Source organism: Suncus etruscus, chromosome 12 (assembly GCF_024139225.1).
Source record: "Suncus etruscus isolate mSunEtr1 chromosome 12, mSunEtr1.pri.cur, whole genome shotgun sequence".
Classification (NCBI taxonomy): Eukaryota; Metazoa; Chordata; class Mammalia; order Eulipotyphla; family Soricidae; genus Suncus; species Suncus etruscus.
Genome location: NC_064859.1, coordinates 74,794,055 through 74,813,541, shown reverse-complemented (window position 1 = coordinate 74,813,541; position 19,487 = coordinate 74,794,055). Strand labels below are relative to the sequence as shown.

At 40.6% G+C, this 19,487-nt stretch overlaps 1 protein-coding gene across 1 annotated transcript in view; it reads right to left on the bottom strand.

The window, feature by feature from the left end:
- Positions 1–2,241: 2,241 nt before the first annotated feature.
- TAF1B (TATA-box binding protein associated factor, RNA polymerase I subunit B) overlaps positions 2,242–19,487 on the bottom strand; it is a 70,442-nt gene continuing 53,196 nt past the window's right edge. The window contains exons 10-15 of the mRNA XM_049784519.1: positions 15,600–15,777; positions 14,452–14,498; positions 14,123–14,213; positions 11,453–11,523; positions 10,491–10,713; positions 2,242–2,613 (exon numbers count right to left, since the gene is read on the bottom strand). Of these exons, the coding sequence (XP_049640476.1) occupies positions 2,409–2,613; positions 10,491–10,713; positions 11,453–11,523; positions 14,123–14,213; positions 14,452–14,498; positions 15,600–15,777 (815 nt within the window). The 3' untranslated portion in view covers positions 2,242–2,408. The remainder of the gene's footprint in view (positions 2,614–10,490; positions 10,714–11,452; positions 11,524–14,122; positions 14,214–14,451; positions 14,499–15,599; positions 15,778–19,487) is intronic.

Sequence of the window (19,487 nt, the reverse complement as noted above, 5' to 3'; positions counted from 1 at the left end):
ACAATCACTTCAAATTGACCCTTTTTGATCTACATTTTGATAATTTGCCTTTATGTTATATGAAGCAAGCTGTGTGAAGTAAGTTTGTGCCTGCCTGGAGGGAGGCTATGGTGCTAGGTGAGATTGGGAGAAACTGATGAAGGGAAGGTCACATTGGTGGTGGTATTATTATTATTAAGAACAATTAATGTCCAAGACAATTATTATAACTTGGTAAACTGTGGTATTATAAGAATTAGAAAAAAATTAATGAAGTGTCCTCTGTCTCTGATCAACAGAGTAATCCTTTTATCATTTTATATTATAGGTCAGTTCACATAATCTGCTCAGAAATTCCAAGGCCTTTTTTGGATAAGGTGAAATCCCTTTATCATACCTTGAAAAATCCCTCTTCTACCCTAACTGCCACTACTCTTCTCTTCAACCATGGCATGAACAAGATGCTCTTCCTCAGGTCCACTGGCACAGTCCTTCTGCAGGGTCTTGGGAGGTTTCTTGCGCTGGGCATTATCCTGCCCGATAGCTACATGACGTGGTCCTTTGGCTGCAGTGTATTCAAACTGATCTCTAACTGAATGCTACCTCCTCAATCCCTTTCTATAAATGGTGAACCCTATTACTTTTCTCTTACCCATCTTCTCTTTTTTGTTCTCATTCCCTCCAATATTATATGTATTTACTTTTGTCACTACCAAAGAAGACTAGAAACAAGAACCATTTAGTACCACATAGAATGTGTCTGGGGGGCTGGAGAGATAGCATGGAGGTAAGGCGTTTGCCTTTCATGCAGAAGGATGGTGGTTTGAATTCCGGCATCCCATATGGTCCCCTGTGCCTGCCAGGGGCGATTTCTGAGCATAGAGCCAGGAGTAACCCCTGAGCGTTGCTGAGTGTGACCCAAAAACAAAGAATGTGTCTGGAAAACAGAAGTGGCTCAGTAGCTGCTTTTTGAATAAATATAATGAGTACACATTTTGGGATCCTTATACTGTAATTTATTTTAATTTTATTAAGAACATTCATAACTAAAATTTGTTTTGAAGCTCACTCGTTTTCCAATATGCTTTTTACTTTTGGTTTTTGGGCCATACATACCCAGTGATGCTCAGGGGTTATTCCTGACTCTGCACTCAGAAATTGCTCCTGGCTCAGGGGACGATATGGGACACTGGGGGATCAAATTGTGGTTCATCTTGGGTCAACCATGTGCAAGGCAAATGCCCTACTGCTGCGCCATTGCTCTGGCCCCTCCAACATGCATTTTTTGTTTTGTATTCGGGTCATACCCGATAGCGCTCAGGGGTTACTCCTGGCTCTATGCTCAGAAATCACTCCTGGTATGCTCAGGGGACCACATGGGATGCCAGGATTCGAACCACCATCCTTCTGCATGTAAAGCAAAAACCCTACCTCCATGCTATCTGGCCCCAATATGCATTTTTATAAGCATATTACACACATTTTCCCCCAAAGTTCCCTGGAAAGGTATTCACATTGGCATTACTATCACTATTACAGTATTTTTCCAAGGGGGGCTGGAGTGATAGTACAATGCAGTGGGTAATGTGCTTATCTGACTTGCTTGTGGCCGACTCAGGTTTGATCCATAGCATCCATTATGGTCCTCTGAGCCCACCAGGAGTGACTACTGAGTCCAGAGACAGAAATAAGTCTTGAGCGCTGCAGGATATGATCCCAAAACAAAATGAACAAAATACTTTCTTTTTTTTTTTTTTTTTTTTGGTTTTTGGGCCACACCCAGTGGTGCTCAGGGGTTACTCCTGGCTGTCTGCTCAGAAATAGCTCCTGGCAGGCATGGGGGACCATGTGGGACACCGGGATTCGAACCAATCACCTTTAGGTCCTGGATCTCGCCGCTGTGCTATCTCTCCGGGCCTGAACAAAATACTTTCAAGGCATCAAGGAAATAGCTCAAAAGTCTGGAGCATGTGCTTTGCATGAGGGGACCTTTCAAGGTTTGATCCCCAGAACCACATGTTCCTCTCAGCACTATCAGGTATCAAGTAGCATAATACCTCCTGTCCCCCTGCTTTCACTCCTTGCTCCCTACTGCTCGCATGCTCTCTGTCTCTGTCTGTCTATCTGTCTCCCTGTTGTCTGTCTGTCTGTCTGTCTGTCTCTCTCTCTCTCTCTCTCTCTCTCACACACACACACACACACACACACACACACACACACACACACACACACACAAAGAAATAAAATAATTTCTCAAGAAAGTTCTTACTTCATTCTTTTTTTTTTTTTTTTTTTTGGTTTTTGGGCCAAACCTGGTGACAAGTGTTCAGATAAGTGGTGGGACTCAGGGGAACATATGCGGTGCTGGGGTTCAAACCCAGGTAAACTGCATGTAAGACAAGCACTCTGCTCCCCCAAACTTATTCTTATCAACTTCTTTTTGCTTTTCCAGATCTTGAAGACTTCTTTACTATTTTACTGTATCTTGATTTAAAGAGTCTCTTCTCAATTAAGCTCACTTCTTCATGGAGCAAGGAGGTCTTGATTCTCAGCAGGAAAGAAAAGAGATCGAGGATAAACTGATAAGTCAGAGAAAAGCTGGATTCTTCATAGGTTGTCACATGTTTACAATAGCTAGAGGAGGAAAGAAAAGAAAGATGTTATCTTTCAATGACCATTGAGGAATGGGTGCCACTATCTCTTGCACAGCCCCTAGATAACTTTGCAGACATAAATGCTCATGTTTAAAATAGTACTTTTGGGGTGGGGGTTGGCTGGGTCACATGCCTGGTGTCTGTGCCCAGAAAGGCTCCCAGTGCTTGGGAGATCAAGCTGGCTGCATGGAAAGCAAGATCTTGACTCCTGTACTCTCGAGTAATGTTGAAGGACAGAGGCTGTGGCTCAGTGGGGAGTACTTGCCTGCACAGGTGAAAACCTGGACTCAAACCCTGGCACTGCCAGGCCCTTCACCCTCAGCCTTCCAGCCTTACCTAAAACAATACTTGGAACTGGTACCTTAACTAAAACAATACTTGGAACCACTCAGGTGGGCACCAGCACATGAGGAAAGAAACTGGATGCATTTTCAAACAAACTGAACAAACCTTAGCACCCCCACACCCCGCTGAATCAGATGCCAGATGATAGCACAAGCTTGCTCTTCTGTGCAGATGAGAAGTTTATCAAGTGTTCTTACTCATTTTAATGTAGCAAAAACGAAATCTGATCAAAGCTCTACTACAAAATCTGTCATAACTAGTCTTAAATTCTAATATGCAATCCTGGGGACAGGGAACATGTTAAATGGCGTCACGGGCTGTAATCAGCAAAATCTGAACTATGGGAAATTGTACAGGACACATGACCTGGATTACTCAACAAGTAAATTGCAGGTGGAAAAAAAGAGATAAAGGGGGAATTTACAAACTAAAAGGCCTAAGGGATATCTTAACCACTGGCAATGGTCTTATTTGGATTGGGGCTACTAAAAACTATGTGACAATTGGGAAAATCTAAATATTCACCAAGCTTAATACCATTAAGGGATCATTAAAATGCCTTTTTTTTTTTTTTTGGTTTTTGGACCACACCCAGCAGGGGCTACTCTTGGCTCTGTGCTCAGCAACTGCTCCTGTGGGCAGATATCTCTCTGCTGTGGGAGAGATAGCATGGTGGTAGGGCGTTTGCCTGTCATGCAGAAGGATAGTGGTTTGAATCCCAGCATCCCATGTGGTCCCTGAGCCTGCCAGGATCGATTTCTGAGCGTAGAGCCAGAATCACCCCTGAGCACTGCCAGGTGTGACCCAAAAACTGAAAAACAAACCAAAAAAGAAATTGTTCCTGGCAGGCTTGGGGGATGGGATGCTGGGATCTAACCGGGTCCCTTCAGGTCGACAGAGTGCAAGGCAAACACCCTACCGCTGTGTTATCACTCTGGCCCTTCATTAAAATTTTCTATGCCTAATTAATGGTATCATGCTTTGATTTTTAAGAATCTGATGTTTGATATTTGCCTCCAAATCATCTGGGGCTAGCAGAGGAGTGGTAAAGTAACTCATGTTAGGGCCTGGGTAAAAAACAGCTGTGCTATGATTTATTCATTTTCTATACTTTGAAATCAATCCCCCAACTTGGTAAAGTAGTAGCCACAGTTGTTACCATTTATTTATTTATTTATTTATTTATTTATTTATTTATTTATTTATTTATTTTTTGCTTCTTGGGACACACCCACTGATGCTCAGGGGTTACTACTGGCTATGCGCTCAGAAATCGCTCCTAGCTTGGGAGACCATATGGGACGCCGAGGGATTGAACTGCAGTCTATCCTAGGTTAGCCCATGCAAGGCAAACAAACACCCTACTACTTATGCCACCGCTATGGTCCCTTGAAATATATTTAAACTTTCTCATTAGAGAATTGTTTTGTTTTGTGGACATATCCAGTTGTGCTCTGGGATTTCTCTTGGCTCTGTGCTCAGGGATCACTCTTGGTGGTGCTCAGGGAATCACACAGGATGCTGGAGATCAAATTCTAGTTGGCTGTGCTCAAAGCAGGTGCCTATCCATTGCACCATCTCTCCAGCCCCCATAATAAAATACTTAAAAACAGGTGAACAAATAACAAATATAAACTTAAATATTTTTGATTTTTTGGTTTATATGAAATATATGGTCTGAAGCACCTAAAAAGAATGTATTTGTACCACATTATAACTGCTGCCCGTCAGTTATAATGATTGATAACTATTCTTGGTTCTCTTATCTAATAGGTAGATAAAATAATTAAAGGAAAACATAGTAAGCCTTTAACCCCATATTTGGCAGAGTTGAAAAATGTTTATTTTCTGGGCCAGAAATAGCACAGGGATTAAGGCACTTGTCTTGCACATGGCTGAACCAGGTTCAATCCCCAGCATCTCTAGGAGTGATCACAACTGCTGAATCAAGAGTAAGCCTTAGTATGGTGCCAAAACAAAACAAACAAAAACTTTAAGACTCACTGCTGAGGCCAGATACTATAGTGGATAGGGTATTTGCTTTACATGCAGACAACCCACGTTCAACCATAGGCATTGTGTATAGTATATCCCCTGACACTGCCAGGAATGGTAGCTGAGTACAGAGCCAACAGTAAGCCCTGAGCACTGCAGAATGTGGTATGCCCTTCACTCCAAATCCCACTGATTAATTGGCTTACTAGAAAGTCTATTACAGGGGAATAGGACTTAATAGAAATAATAATAATAGTAGTAAATGATAATAGTGATAGACTTAATAGAAAGTCTATTACAGAGGAGTTCTGACAATATCCTTTTTGCTTTTCATGTTTTCTAAATTGTTTTTAGAGAGTCCTCCCGGCAGTGCTCTGAGGCTATGAACTCATACCATACCTAACTGGTGGGAGGGGCCTGATGGTCAGGAGGTCAGCCCAGTTCTGGGGAGCCATAACCAGCAGTGCTGGGTGGGGGCAGGGCATTTAGTTTCATGCAGGAGCTGAGAACTGAGCATACAAAGCACAAACTCCTTGTTTGTGAGCTTATCTCTGACTCTTTTCTAATTTTCAGTTTCTGTTATACTAAGAGATTTTCTTTCAGACAGATAGTACCATGAAAAGGGTGAAAGCATTGCTTTTCTTTTTTCTTTTTCCTTTTTTTTTTTTTTTTTGGTTTTTGGGTCATACCCTGCGGTGCTCAGGGTATGACTCCTGGCTGTCTGCTTAGAAATAGCTCCTGGCAGGCACGGGGGACCATATGGGACACCAGGATTCGAATCAACCACCTTTGGTCCTGGATCGGCTGCTTGCAAGGCAAACGCCGCTGTTCTATCTCTCCGGGCCCAAGCATTGTTTTTCTTACCAGGGACCATCAGACTATTTTCTGAGCAGAAAGATAGATATAGACTACCTGCTATAATAAGAATTTCTAAACGGAATCACCAGTATGTTATGATTATACACCAATATGTATGTTATACAATACAATACAATACAATATTGTATTCTTTATTATAAACTCAGAAAAATACCCTTGAGAGTTCCAAGAAACAAAACCAATCATACAAAGAATTGTTAGTTTCAGTCACTCTGCACAGAGAAGAGCATGTGCTGAGCAATGTCCCTTGAGCTGTTTGACACTGAACAAATGTGAGGCAAATGGATGCTGTGGCATATCACACAGCACCATGTGAGTGGACAAACACAGCTCTGCACTGCAAGAGGGGGAGGGATGCAGGTTCATCTCCCTGATGAGAAAGTTCAAGTGCTTGCAAAATGAATTTCTGAGTTTGCATTTACAAAGATAACAAAGAAAAAAAAAACATTAAAAAATTGAATCCTGCCACCACTGAGCCTCTTCATTTTCTTGGAACATGTTTGGGAGATGTGTGTGTGTGTGGGGGGGGAGGAGTATTTGCCTTGAAGGATGGAGCCTGCTTATGGAGGTGAGTTACCACCGCTTGACCTCAGGGCCTGGATGGAGTTAGTTGTTGGGGACCTGTCTCTTCACAGAGGGGATGTGTGTGAATGTAAGGAACAGTGGTGTGTGTGTGTGTGTGTGTGTGTGTGTGTGTGTGTGTGTATGTGTGTGTTTAAACTCACTAAAATGAGTGTGTGGTGTGTGTGTGTGTGTTTAAACTCATTAAAATGAGTTCAGCCCCCAACAGGATAAACAGCCTCCATGAATACAATCCTGTGTCTTCACTGAACAGCAGGAAGGAGTCCTGTACCATAATTTCGCTTTGTAGCTTGAAGATTTACTTTTTTTTTTAAGATTTACTTTCTTAAAGATTCAAACATTTCATTTTATTATTTTTTTTAACATACCTGGTTGTGCTCAGGGCTTACTCCCGGCTCTACACTTTGGGTGCAAACTGACAGGGTTCAGGGGAACCATATAGAACTGCTAGGTATCAAATCCATATTGGCCAAGTGTAAGGCAAGCAAGCACCGAATCCATTGTACTAGCTCTCTGGTCTCCCACACATTTCATTTTAATAATTTTGGATGGACAACATTAAAAACTAAATCATAGTGCTGAAGAGATAGTACAGTGGGTAAGGCACTTGCCTGGCATGCAAGGACTCAAGTTTGAGGCCCAGCACTACATACGGTTCCCTGAGCCTGGCCAGGAATGACCGCTGAGCAGAGAACCTGGAAAAACCCTGAACACTGGCAGGTGTGACCCAAAAGCAAAATAAACAAAAAATGAGTCATATATGGTTTTAGTTATGACAAACAGCATGTTTAGCATAGTTTTTGGTTGTAACAATTACATCATGACAAAACATCCATTTTGGGGGAGAAGGTGTAGTTTGGGCTACTTCTGGTGTTTGGAGACTATGTGAGGTTCCAGGGATCGAACATGGAGGTCAGCCATGTGCAAGGCAAACACCGTACTCACTGTCCTATCTCTCCAGGCAAAGGTTCCCAGTTTGATTGTGACAATATTAAAAATTCTGTTCTATAGAAAAAAAAAATAAAGACAGCATTTGGGGATGTGTTCTGAGCATAAGGGGACATTTCAGGTATACTTTTATTTTCATTTTTGTTTTTGGGCCACATCCAATGGCGCTAAAGGGTTACTCCTGGCTCTGTGCTCAGAGGCTTGGGGGACCATATGGGATGCCAGGAATTAAACCTGGGTCTATCCTGGATCAGCCTTGTTCAAGGCAAACCCTCTAATGCTGTGCTATCACTCTGGCCCCTCAGGTGTACTTTTGTGGAGCAAGTACCTGTTTTGTGGATGAGCTCCAGACGGCTGTATTGTGCATGATTTTTCTTTGTGTTCAATCTGGCACTTCCACTGTTTGTCAAATGGATGCCATTTATGTTTGCTGTCAAGATGCCAATCAGAGGCCCATTCTCTCAGGCCCCGTCCTACTTTGTTCCTTCTCATGATTAGAAATTTGAATATCAGACAATTCAGACTGCCAGGTATACCTGAAGGCAGAGTATGGCTCTGGACAGGGGGGCTGAGCTGCTGTCTGAAAAAAGTGGGTGTTCCTCATGGGTTTGTTGGCTTTTTATTGGTTGGCTGAGGCCATTTTACCCTCCTTGTGGTTCTGGGCTAAAGCAAGGAGGGCACAGAGTTGTGGTATCTCTGAAACATCATCTGTGTATTATAGGTTAGCCTTGAGACTACCAGGGCAGGGGTGAGAGGAATATCAGCCATTTGTCTTTGACTAAGCCAAGGCCCATAGCTTACTACCTTACAATTATAGCACTAAATCTATAAAGAATATCCAAAATTCTAACTGTGCCTTTGAAAGGCTCAGACCCTGACTCAGGCCCAACTATACAGGCAGATAAGGCAGAAGAGTGCCAGCAAGCATTTCCCCACCCACTGGTTTTTGACAAGGACACCTTGCTGATTAGAACCATAATACTTCCTGTTCTTTCAAGATAAAATGCTGAAATCCGATGGACTGGAGAGATAAAACAGCAGGCAAGGTGTTCACTTTATATACATGCAGCTGACCTGGCACTTGATACGTTCTCCCGAGCACCACCAAGAGCCAGGAGTAATCCCTGAGCATTGTCAGGTATAGCCTCACCAAAACTACTCAAAAACAAAAGTAAACAAAACCAACAGAAAACTCATATATGCAAAGAGATGAATTATCTCAGTTGTTACTCTGCCCAAGAATAGGATTCTGCTTGTTACTACTGTTGGACAATGATTCCCAACCATTCCAGACTATAGCATGTATGTTTGTGCATATATACGTCTATATATATATATGTATGTGTCTCTCTGTGTGTATATGTATATCTGTGTGCACATATGTGTAGGTGTGTACGATAAACTCAAGGACAGACCATTTTATCTCACTATCTCCTATTGCAGTTTCTATACTTTGGTAGTCAATTCAAGAATTGAAACCCTTCAATAGAAAATTAATTTAAAGTAGCAATAATCATAGTTAAATTTATTGGGCATATACTATGTGATAGAGTCCAAATATCTTATTAAACATTTGCTCATAAAGACCTATGGGACAACTTCTATTTTTCAGTCACTCATTAAATACTTCATGAGCACCTACTGTTAAGTCCTATTTTAGCATCTGGAAATTTTCTCTTTTGTTTGTTTGTTTTTGTGGGTAACACCCGGCAGCGCTCATGGATTACTCTTGGCTCTACACTCAGAAAGCACCCCTGGCAGGCTCGGGGGACCATATGGGATGCCAGGATTCAAACCACCATCCTTCAGCATGCAAGGCAAATGCTCTACCTACATGTTATCTCTCTGGCCCTAGCATCTGGAAAATTTCAATAAATAAAACAATCTCTATATTCAAGGATTTACATTCTAGGGTAGAGAGACAAATAACCTATAGAGATGTTATCAGACAGTCAACAATGACAAAAGTCATAAGGAAAAAGGAAACTGGTAAGTTGACAGAGTGATGAAAAGGGGACACTGAATTTTTATAGAAATGATAGGTATAAAAGTCCTCTCCAAGGAATAAAGATTTAAGCAAAGACCTGAAAAGAGGTGAGTCCATATGGATAAAGGGGAGAACATTCCAAGGTTGAAAGTACCACATATGCAAAAGTTTCTGTGAAAAGTGCCATTTGACAAGTTCAAGGACAGAAGGGCAGTAGGGACAGTGAGTTTGAAAAATGGCTGTGGAGATAGTGTTTGCCTTTTATGAAACCAACTTGGGTTCCATTCCAGGCTTGAGTACAGTCTCTGAGCCTTGCCAGGAGTGATCCCGGAGCAGAGACTTAGAGTAAAGTCCGAGTACTGCCAGATGTGGCCTAAAAAAGCCAAACAAACAAACAAAAAGAAAAGACAGGACAAGAAAAGGCAAGAAAAGAAAAATGATGCAATACAAAGGGAGATCAGAGAAGAACAGGAACTTGGAAAGTTCATAGGGTCTTTCAACTTGACTCTGAATGAGATGGGAACCACTGAAGGTCTAAGAGGAGAAGAGAGTATTATTCCTCCTTCCATTTTGGGGGGCATAGGGCTATAAATAACTTGCCCTCAGACAGTAAGGAGCAGCAGTGTGATCTGAAGAGCCATCTCCATTAGCTTGTCATCTTAACCACTGTGGGAAATCGCCCTGAGACAACTTCTATGTCAATACAGGAATGTGATTAGTATAAAACCATAAAGTCACATTCCAAAAGTCTTTATCCTTTAAAATTGTCTTCTCTGTTCAACTGAGATCAGTGACATGCATCAGGTAAGCTTAAAGTGTACCGAATAATGATCTGTCACATTGAGAAGATCAGAGGTTAGTTAACACCTTCATCCCTAAAACTTTTTAACAAAACTCAATACAGAAATCAGATTTTCTTGATAATAAGCTCATTATCTTCTAATTCTGAAAAACATAACAAAACAAACAAACAAAAAACCCGACCTGGCTCTCTTTATAGCCAAGTTCTTAAAATTATATAATGTCATTCTTTTAGTAAGAAAGACATACCTTACTACTTCAGGCCAAACTGGAGATTTCATCATGTTTTTAATCCTTTGATTTCTCAAAGCATCACATACCTTTTGCAGAATCTCTGTGTACTAAGCCAGTAGAGAGAATTCTTGGTTGTCAGTGACTGGCCTTTCTTCTTTAGGATTCCCTGGAGGCTATGTCCATGGAAACAAGTTCTGTCAGGGTCTTCTTCCGTCCAGTTGAACTGAAAACTTGAAGGGCTCTTTTTTTCAGTAGTTGGTGCTGAACCCACCAATGCACTAAATTGTTTTTGTAGATTCACCACCATTTCTGGAATTGAAGGATAAGTGAAAAGAAAAAACAGAGACACATACACAACTAACATTAGAGCACAACTAAAGTCTGAAGTTTACCTGATGATCAAAGTTTGGTCTCTTTGCTTTGACAAATGCCAACATGTCAAAGGATAATATTAAAGAAACTGAAGGCAGATGAGGGGCTAAGAGGAACTACTTAAAAAAGTTAAAGTGGTAAAAACTGTTTTGTGTATTTGACCACAATTTAAAACAAATAAACAAGATAGCCTAAAGGCAATTCTCTAAAAAGTTCTGAAATCTCACAAATAGAGGATCTTAGATTTGGGAACTTAAAACTCTTTTAAATCATGGTCTGTTTCTGAAATAAATGGAATGATCGTTTTGAAAAAAAATTTTTTTTTTTTCAGAGACATTTTCTTTAGAACATTTGTAAAAGAAGTAAAAAGAAAACAACAAAAATGTTGTGTATCTGTTTTTCTTTCTTTTTGTTTTGTTTTGTTTGGGCTACAACCGGCATCACTCAGAAGTTACTCCTGGCTCTGAGCTCAGAAATCACTCCTGGCAGGCTCGGGGGTACCATATGGGATGCCAGGGATCAAACCAGGGTCAGTCCCAGGTAGGCTTCATGAAAAGCAAACACCCTACTGCTGTGCTATTGCTCCGGCCCCAGTGATTTGTTTTTCAAGTGAAGGTATTTAGCTTTCTTATAAGTGTATTGCTAGTTAGCATAAACAAGAGAAAATGCAGCTCACCTCTTTTTTTATATACTACAGATTTATCAATAGATGAATAGTAGAGGGGTTTTTCACTTTTCCAGAAGTACCTGTACAAGGAGAGAAGTAGCTGAAATGAACCTAAACACATTTAAGAGAAGTTTTTGCTAACGCTGTAAAAAGTCTGGTTCTATAGGGCTTATTGACACATGTCTATAGAGCTTAAAAAGGGAAAAGAACAAGGAGGAAAGAAGGAAGGGAAAGAGGGAAAGGAGGGCAGGGAAGGAGTGAATAAGACAATTCAATGTGTGTTCTTCAAACACTCCTAAGAGGAAATGAAGCCAAGAAAGTTACAAAAAGGGAGAGAGAGGGGGGGGAGAGAGAGAGGGAGGGGAAGAGAGAGAGAAAAAGAGAGAGAGAGAGAGAAGAGAGATCATGTATAGCCACACACAACCCACACAACCCATATGTATTATTCCATTGGTTGCTCCCTCTCTGGTACCACCTGAGCCTGGCCAGTAGCAAATTCTGAACACTGAGCCAGGGAAAAGTCTACAGCATTCGCTGGATGTGTCCCACCCCTGCACCCTAATGAGGGGAAATGTTTGAATAATTCTCACTTGGCATCAGAGAAGGTAATCCAGAAGGATATAGAGAAAAGTGTTGAACGTGTGTCAAAAACTGGGCAGAGGGAGACTGGCCAGAAACCAGCAGGCACTGAGGCTTTATGCCCAGCATTTGCCAGCAGAGACTTACAAATGTTATCTCAGCCAAAGAAGACACACACTTTGAACTAGGATCTTGATAATAGATTCCTTGGATAAAATCTCTGTAAGGTCTGATGCTCTCTGGAAAAGGCCACAATGAAACTAGATATACTTCCACTGATTACCAGATTCTTCCTAAAGTAGTAAAATGTTAGAAAGTCACAGGAGGGGCCGGCGAGGTGGCACTAGAGGAAGGTGTCTGCCTTGCAAGTGCTAGCCAAGGAAGGACCACGGTTCGATCCCCCAGCATCCCATATGGTCCCCCCAAGCCAGGGGCAATTTCTGAGCGCTTAGCCAGGAGTAACCCGAGCATCAAACGTGTGTGGCCCGAAAAACCAAAAACCAAAAGAAGGAAGGAAGGAAGGAAGGAAGGAAGGAAGGAAGGAAGGAAGGAAGGAAGGAAGGAAGGAAGGAAGGAAGGAAGGAAGGAAGGAAGGAAGGAAGGAAGGAAGGAAGGAAGGAAGGAAGGAAGGAAGGAAGGAAGGAAGGAAGGAAGGAAGGAAGGAAGGAAGGAAGGAAGAAGGAAGAAAGAAAGAAAGAAAGAAAGAAAGAAAGAAGTAAAGAAAGAAAGAAAGAAAGAAAGAAAGAAGGAAAGAAAGAAAGAAAGAAAGAAAGAAAGAAAGAAAGAAAGAAAGAAAGAAAAAAGAAACAAAGAAAGAAAGAAAGAAAGAAAGAAAGAAAGAAAGAAAGAAAGAAAGAAAGAAAGAAAGAAAGAAAGAAAGAAAGAAAGAAAGAAAGAAAGAAAGAAAGTCACAGGAGTGCATAACACTGCAGTGTGAATTTGGGCTCCAAAACCTTTGCTTAAAGTGAGCTGGTCCCTGGATGTGGTCAATAAAAGAAAAAGAAAGAAAGAAAGAAAAGAAAGAAAAAGAAGAGAAGAAAGAAAGAAAGAAAGAAAGTCACAGGAGTGCATAACACTGCAGTGTGAATTTGGGCTCCAAAACCTTTGCTTAAAGTGAGCTGGTCCCTGGATGTGGTCAATAAATCCCAACTCATCACTGGGCTGCCTGAGTGACATGGTACAAACATTTAGTCTCCAAAAAGAAAGACCCAAAGGACAATGTCCAACTCAGTCTTAGGAGTTTTTTTCTATTAAAATTTCTGGTTTGCTGCTACTCTTGTACTCTCTGAGACCCAGTGAGATTTCTCCTTCAACAAGGATGAGCAGAGTCCTGGGTTCCTGGGGCTCTTAGAGCCGCCAGAGAAAGTTCACTTCCTACCTCTTCATCACTGTGCATCAAAACAGAACACTCAGAACTGCTCCTCTTCTATGCTTTGGGGCAAGAATCCTCTTCCCCAAAGGGTTTTATTCATATCTGTGTCTGTTTCATACTAATAAACTATTTAAAAGCACTCCCAGGGTTGTTTGGAGAGCTAGTATAGCAGGTAGGGAATTTGTCTTAGACAAAGTTGACTTGGATCAATCCCCAACACCCCATATAGATCCCCAAACCTAACAGGATTGATTCCTGAACAGAGCCAAAAGTAATTTACTCTGCTGGGGGGGGGGGGGGGGATTTACTCTGCTTTCCTTTGCTTTGATTTCTATAGAATCTTTAATCCAGGGAAATATTCATAAGCTGGCACTTTAATATTGATTATATTAGGAAGCTAGAGAGGAAATTACCAACTTGAAAAGCAGGAAGAAGGAGTATTATAAATGCAGGTAAGACACAACTATAAGAAGTTAATTTACTTTAAGCATAATATGGTATTGTGGTATACTGAACTGGAATCTGGAGCAAAACAGAACAATAAAAAAACAAGTAAAAACCAAATAAAATTTAGAGCTTAATTAACTGTAATTAGAATATAAGAGAAATTCCTCTAGGGAAATGTCATAAAGTTGACAAGTCTATACTAATGAAACTTTAGCTTCCAAATAGAAAGTGACAGACTTAGAGAAAAGTAGGCATACATAAAACTAGAAAAGGTAACATACTTTGCTCTAGTTTCTTTCCATTTTTGCTTTTTCTCATCAAGAGATTTCTTCATAATTTGGTACCATTTTCTGAAATTAAACCATGGCTTATCTGAAAGAAATGAAATCCATAATTATCAAAGAAGTGATTTTCTGTAGGTTAGCAAAATCATATTACATTAGTATGAAACAAATCCAATAAAAAGTGTAATTTATACACATGTATATATGCATTTGTATATTTCAGTTTCCTTCCTACTTATACCACACCTTTTAATCCACCATTTATAATTACCTTGAAATTCATTTAAAAAAGTAAAGTATCAAGAGAAAAAAAAAAAGTAAAGTACCTTCTTTATTCTTCTCATTATGCTTCTCAGCAAGATTAGACAAGGACCTGGAGATACGAATAAACTAGTAAATTTGTTTAGAAACCATTTATTTAAAGACAGTAAAAGTTTGTTCTAAAAGAAAAATATATTGATGCCAAATTTTAATAAAGAAACAATCACTGAAACAGGGAGGAATAAATATTGTTGTTCTATACAAATTTGGAAGAAGTAACATTTCCAAAGTAGCCTGTGAAAGACACTCAGCTTTAGGACCATAAAAGCATACAAGCAGAGTACAAAATGATTCTTTAGAATTTGTTTTTGAGAGAGAAAAAAAAAAAGAATTTGTTTATGAGGACTGAAAGCTCCTCAGTTAGGGCTAAGGAAGTGGCTCAAAGGGCCCAAGCACAGGCTTTGCATGTGGGAGCCCCTGGTTTTATCAGTCCCCCAAGCATTGCTGGGTGTAAACACAAGCACCTCAAGGTGTGGATCCAAAAATCAATGATCCAAACAGCAACTTCTGAATTAGTGGAGCAAAAAATAAATAAATAAATAAATAAAAATAAAAAAAGATACAGCTACTCAAAAAGGTAAATAAAACATGATATAAGCAATGTACTAAGAAAGAATGAAAATGTGTAAGAAGCAGCTGTTGCTATTAGTATTCTAAAACAACATTTTTTTTTTTTTTTTTTTTGGTTTTTGGGTCACACCCAGCAACACACAGGGGTTACTCCTGGCTCTATGCTCAGAAATCACTCCTGGCAGGCTCAGGGGACCATATGGGATGCCGGGATTTGAACCACCAACCTTCTGCATGCAAGGCAAACACCTTACTTCTATGCTATCTTTCCGGCTCCTAGAGAGCTTCATTGTTTACAAAGATAACCAGTAGCTAGATTCTTTTACTTTGAATAATTAAGTTAAAAATAATAGTTTGAGGGATGGGGGTTGGCCACATCTAGTGGTACTCAAGGCTAATTCCTTACTTTGTGCTCAGGGGTCATTCCTGGTGGTTTGGGGGAATCATATGTGGTAACACAGATTGAACCAAGGCTGACTGTGCAAGGCAAGTCTTAACCCTTGTATTATCTCTCAGTCTCCAAACAATACAGTATTTTTCTCAAAAAAATTGATATACTGGGGATAGAAATTGATATACTTACCATTCTAAATTGTCATTCAATAAAAAAAGAAGCTTTAAGACGACGATGATGATAGCTACAGCCTGTACATCATATTTAACAGTTTTTGGCATTTTAGCTACAGGATCAAATGTCAGAAAATCCACTTCTCCTATTCCGGTCATTTTTACCACTTGGCAGGTAAAATCGTGTATTTCATCTGTTGAAGAACACAACAGTAAAATGGAAATTAAATTATATGGCTAATGATATACTACTGTGTATACTTGGCTTTATCTTAAAACTTTGTATAGTTTTAAAAGTTTGAAACACATTTTGTGAATACATTTTTTTAAATGATGCCCAAATATAAAAATAAATGGTAAACTCTTGGGAGCTGTCCTTCCTGATTTTGACTTTCTACACCATCTAATGTTCACAGGATACACCTGTTGGCTCCCATCACAGTTATGCAAATATCTATAGCAATTAGCACCCACCAGAAATGACACCTATTAAAAGACCTAAACTAGAGCCTCCAGGAGTGTACACTCACTGATGGCTGGTGCCTTGGCTCACACTGTGTGCATTTAACCAGACATACTACTTTCACAAAGAAATTATATGCTCAGCATAAACTACACTTATAATTCAAAGGCGAATAATGTGGGACTTGGAATCAGAAAGTCTATGACCTATATTTAGGCTTTCCGATTATTAGCTTAGGGAGTTGGATCAGTCATTTAACTTCAGTTTCTTCACTTGTAAAATGAGCCGTGGTGAGGACAGATCACATTAGATAGTGCAAGTAAATATAGACAGAGTTTTTCTCTCTTTTGATTATAGAAGACACTCCAAGCTTTGCACTGAGATCTGGAGGATATACTCAGTGATGCTCTCTGGGCCCTTGGAGCTCATTCAAAGCCACTGAAGAGGCAGCCCTGACTCAGTGAGGGCGTGTGACAAGCCTGCTGAGCCCTTTCTACCTTGCTCCAGTGACTCGGGGGCATTTGTGGAGGCTTTGAGGTGGGGCATTTCTTCTCAACCCAGCATACTGAAAACTACTGTTTGTTTTCTGGGAACCTTAAAACCTCTCTTTGAAAGTGTTCCAAACACACAGGCCTTTTCTTTTTAATCCAAATATAGCAATACTGGTGGTTTTATTGTAACAAATTTCTCTAAATTTATTTTCTCTAAAGAGAAATAAGTGGGTTTTTTTTTAAAATATAAAATCTTTACTTAAGCACCATGATTACAGGCATGATTGTAGTTGGGTTTCAGTCATAAACAGAACACCCCCCCTTCACCAGTGCAACATTCCCACCACCAATGTCCCCCCACCCCCAGCCAGTATTCAAGACAGGCATTCTATTTCTCTCACTCATTAACACTGTCCTGTGAATTGTTAGTGTAGTTATTTCCCTAACTCACTCATCACTCTTTGTGGTGAGCTTCATATTGTGAGCCGGTCCTTCTGGCCCTCATCTCTATTGTCTCTGGGCATTATTACAATAATGTCTTTAATATTTCTTAAAACCCATAGGTAAGTGAGACTATTCTGTGTCTCTCTCCCTCTGACTTATTTCCCTCAGCATAATAATAGATTCCATGTACACCCATGTATATATTTGTAAGTTTTAAAACATTGACACCCTACCTAGCAAGCTTATAATTTTATAAAGTCACCTGTTAAATATAAAGTACAGGGACTTAAGGCCCAAGGACTACCACATCTCATATCCTTTTGGAGGGGTTGCACTCTTGGCTCTGCACTCAGGGGTCACTCCTGGCAGGGCTCAGGATGGTTCCAGAGACTGAATTTGGGTCAGCCGCATGTAAGGCAAAACCTAACTAACCTTTCCCTGCTATACTGTCCTTTCAGTCCCCTCCCTTTAAACAAAGTAAAATAGTTTTATTTAAGAAATATGAAAGAGGAAAAAGGAAATCTTTGCTTGTTTATTTGGTTGGTAGGTTACACCCAGTGGTGCTAAGGGGTTACTTGTGGCTCTACAGTGGCTAACTGAGGGACCAGCAGGGATGCATGGGATTGAACCTGGTTTGGCTGCATGCGAGGCAAAAGTCTTACCTGCAAAACTATCACACCAGCCCTAAGAAAAGAAATCTTACAAAGGACACATTTGAGCTGGGATAAAGGTGACCCCAGAATGAATGTGGGGGGAGGAAGTATTGGGCAACTCCAAAATGGAATGACTGTGTATTAGAACATCTTATAGATATATTTTGTTTATCGCTTTCTCCACACTACTAGGTAATACAAGCTCAATATAGTCATTTATGAATACACATCAGGCAGAAGAAAGGGAAAAATGCACTATAATATTTTGCTATATTTTAACTGTTTTACCAGTATTTTATCCTATGTAGATGTGGAAAGTTACACATTCATTTGTGTTACACATACATTTTTAATTATAACAAACCTTTTCAATATTTTTGAGCTCTTTTGTATGTGTTTTTGGGAATTTTTGGGCCACACTCAGCTGCGCTCTGGGGTGGCCCTGAGCTCAGAAATTAACCCTGGCAGGCACAGGGGACTATCCAGGCTCTGGGGATCAAACCTGGGTAAGCCACATGCAAGGTAAATGCCCTATCTGCTGTGCTATCATTCCAGTCCATTTTTGAGCTCTTTACAAACTAATTTAAAAATTCTGGGACCGAAGAGATAGGAAGGGCATTTGCCCTGCATGTACTATCTGGGGGCAGATCCAGGTTTAATTCCTGGCATCCCATATGGTCCCCCAAGCCTGCCAGGAGCGATTTTTGAGCACAGAGCCAGGAGTAACCCCTGAGAGCCGTAGGGTATGGTCCAAAGAATCCAATTTATGGTGGCATGATTCATACAAAAGTCCTCAAACATGCAGGACAAATGCTTCATTTCTTAGTGACATACCAGCCCCACAAACGAAGTGTCCAAGACCATTCTATTGGGGTGGAAGTGGGGCATCTCCCGAGTGGTGCTCAGGAGATGGGAGTAGGGGGTGGGGAGGAGAGGTGCGCTTTGGTAATTTTTAGTCACCTGGGCCAGTGGTGCAATGTGAGGACCCAAGGGTGTGTTGCTAAGGGGCCTTCAGGGATTCACCAGGTGGTGTTTGTATGAGAACTCATATTCTTTTTGCAGCACCTCAAGGGTCCATAAGCATTGCAGGTGGCTCTGGTAACCCCATAACTGAGCTGTCTGACCAGAGTAGCAAATACTGGGAGTGGTACTGAGACCCCATAAGTATTGCTTTGTGGATCTCCCACAAAAAATTGCATATATGAGGCCAAAGAGATAGCATGGAGGTAGGATATTTGCCTTGCATGCAGAAGGATGGTGGTTTAAATCCCGGCATCCCATATGGTCCCCGAGCCTGCCAGGAATGATTTCTGAGCATAGAGCCAGGAGTAATCCCTGAGCACTGCCAGGTGTGACTCAAAAACAAAAACAAACAAAAAAGAAATTTCATATATATTATTTCTATAATGTCTGCATGTGTTTTACTACACACTCACATTTACTTTATGATTAAATATTATGCTATAGCTTTGTATTTTCTTTATGTGAATGTAAATTTTTATTTCTCAATAAAATATACTTAATCACAATATTGTGACATTGTGTTTGTATTTTATCTTTAGAATAAAATCCTGGATTTCTGACATTTCTAGTTCAGCAAGAAATTCAGGACTAGATTCCGGTGAGAGATTCCTTCAGCTTCCTGTGTTGTGGTGTATGTACACAGTCTAGTCAGGTTCTTTCCACATTCATTCTGTTTCATTGCCTTGGAGGGTTCAGTGAGCAAACTAGGGTGACGTCCCTTTGGGTTTTTTTTTTTTTTTTTTGTGGTTTTTGGGTCACACCCGGCAGTGCTCAGAGGTTTTTCCTGGCTCCGTGCTCAGAAATTGCTCCTGGCAGGCATGGGGGACCAT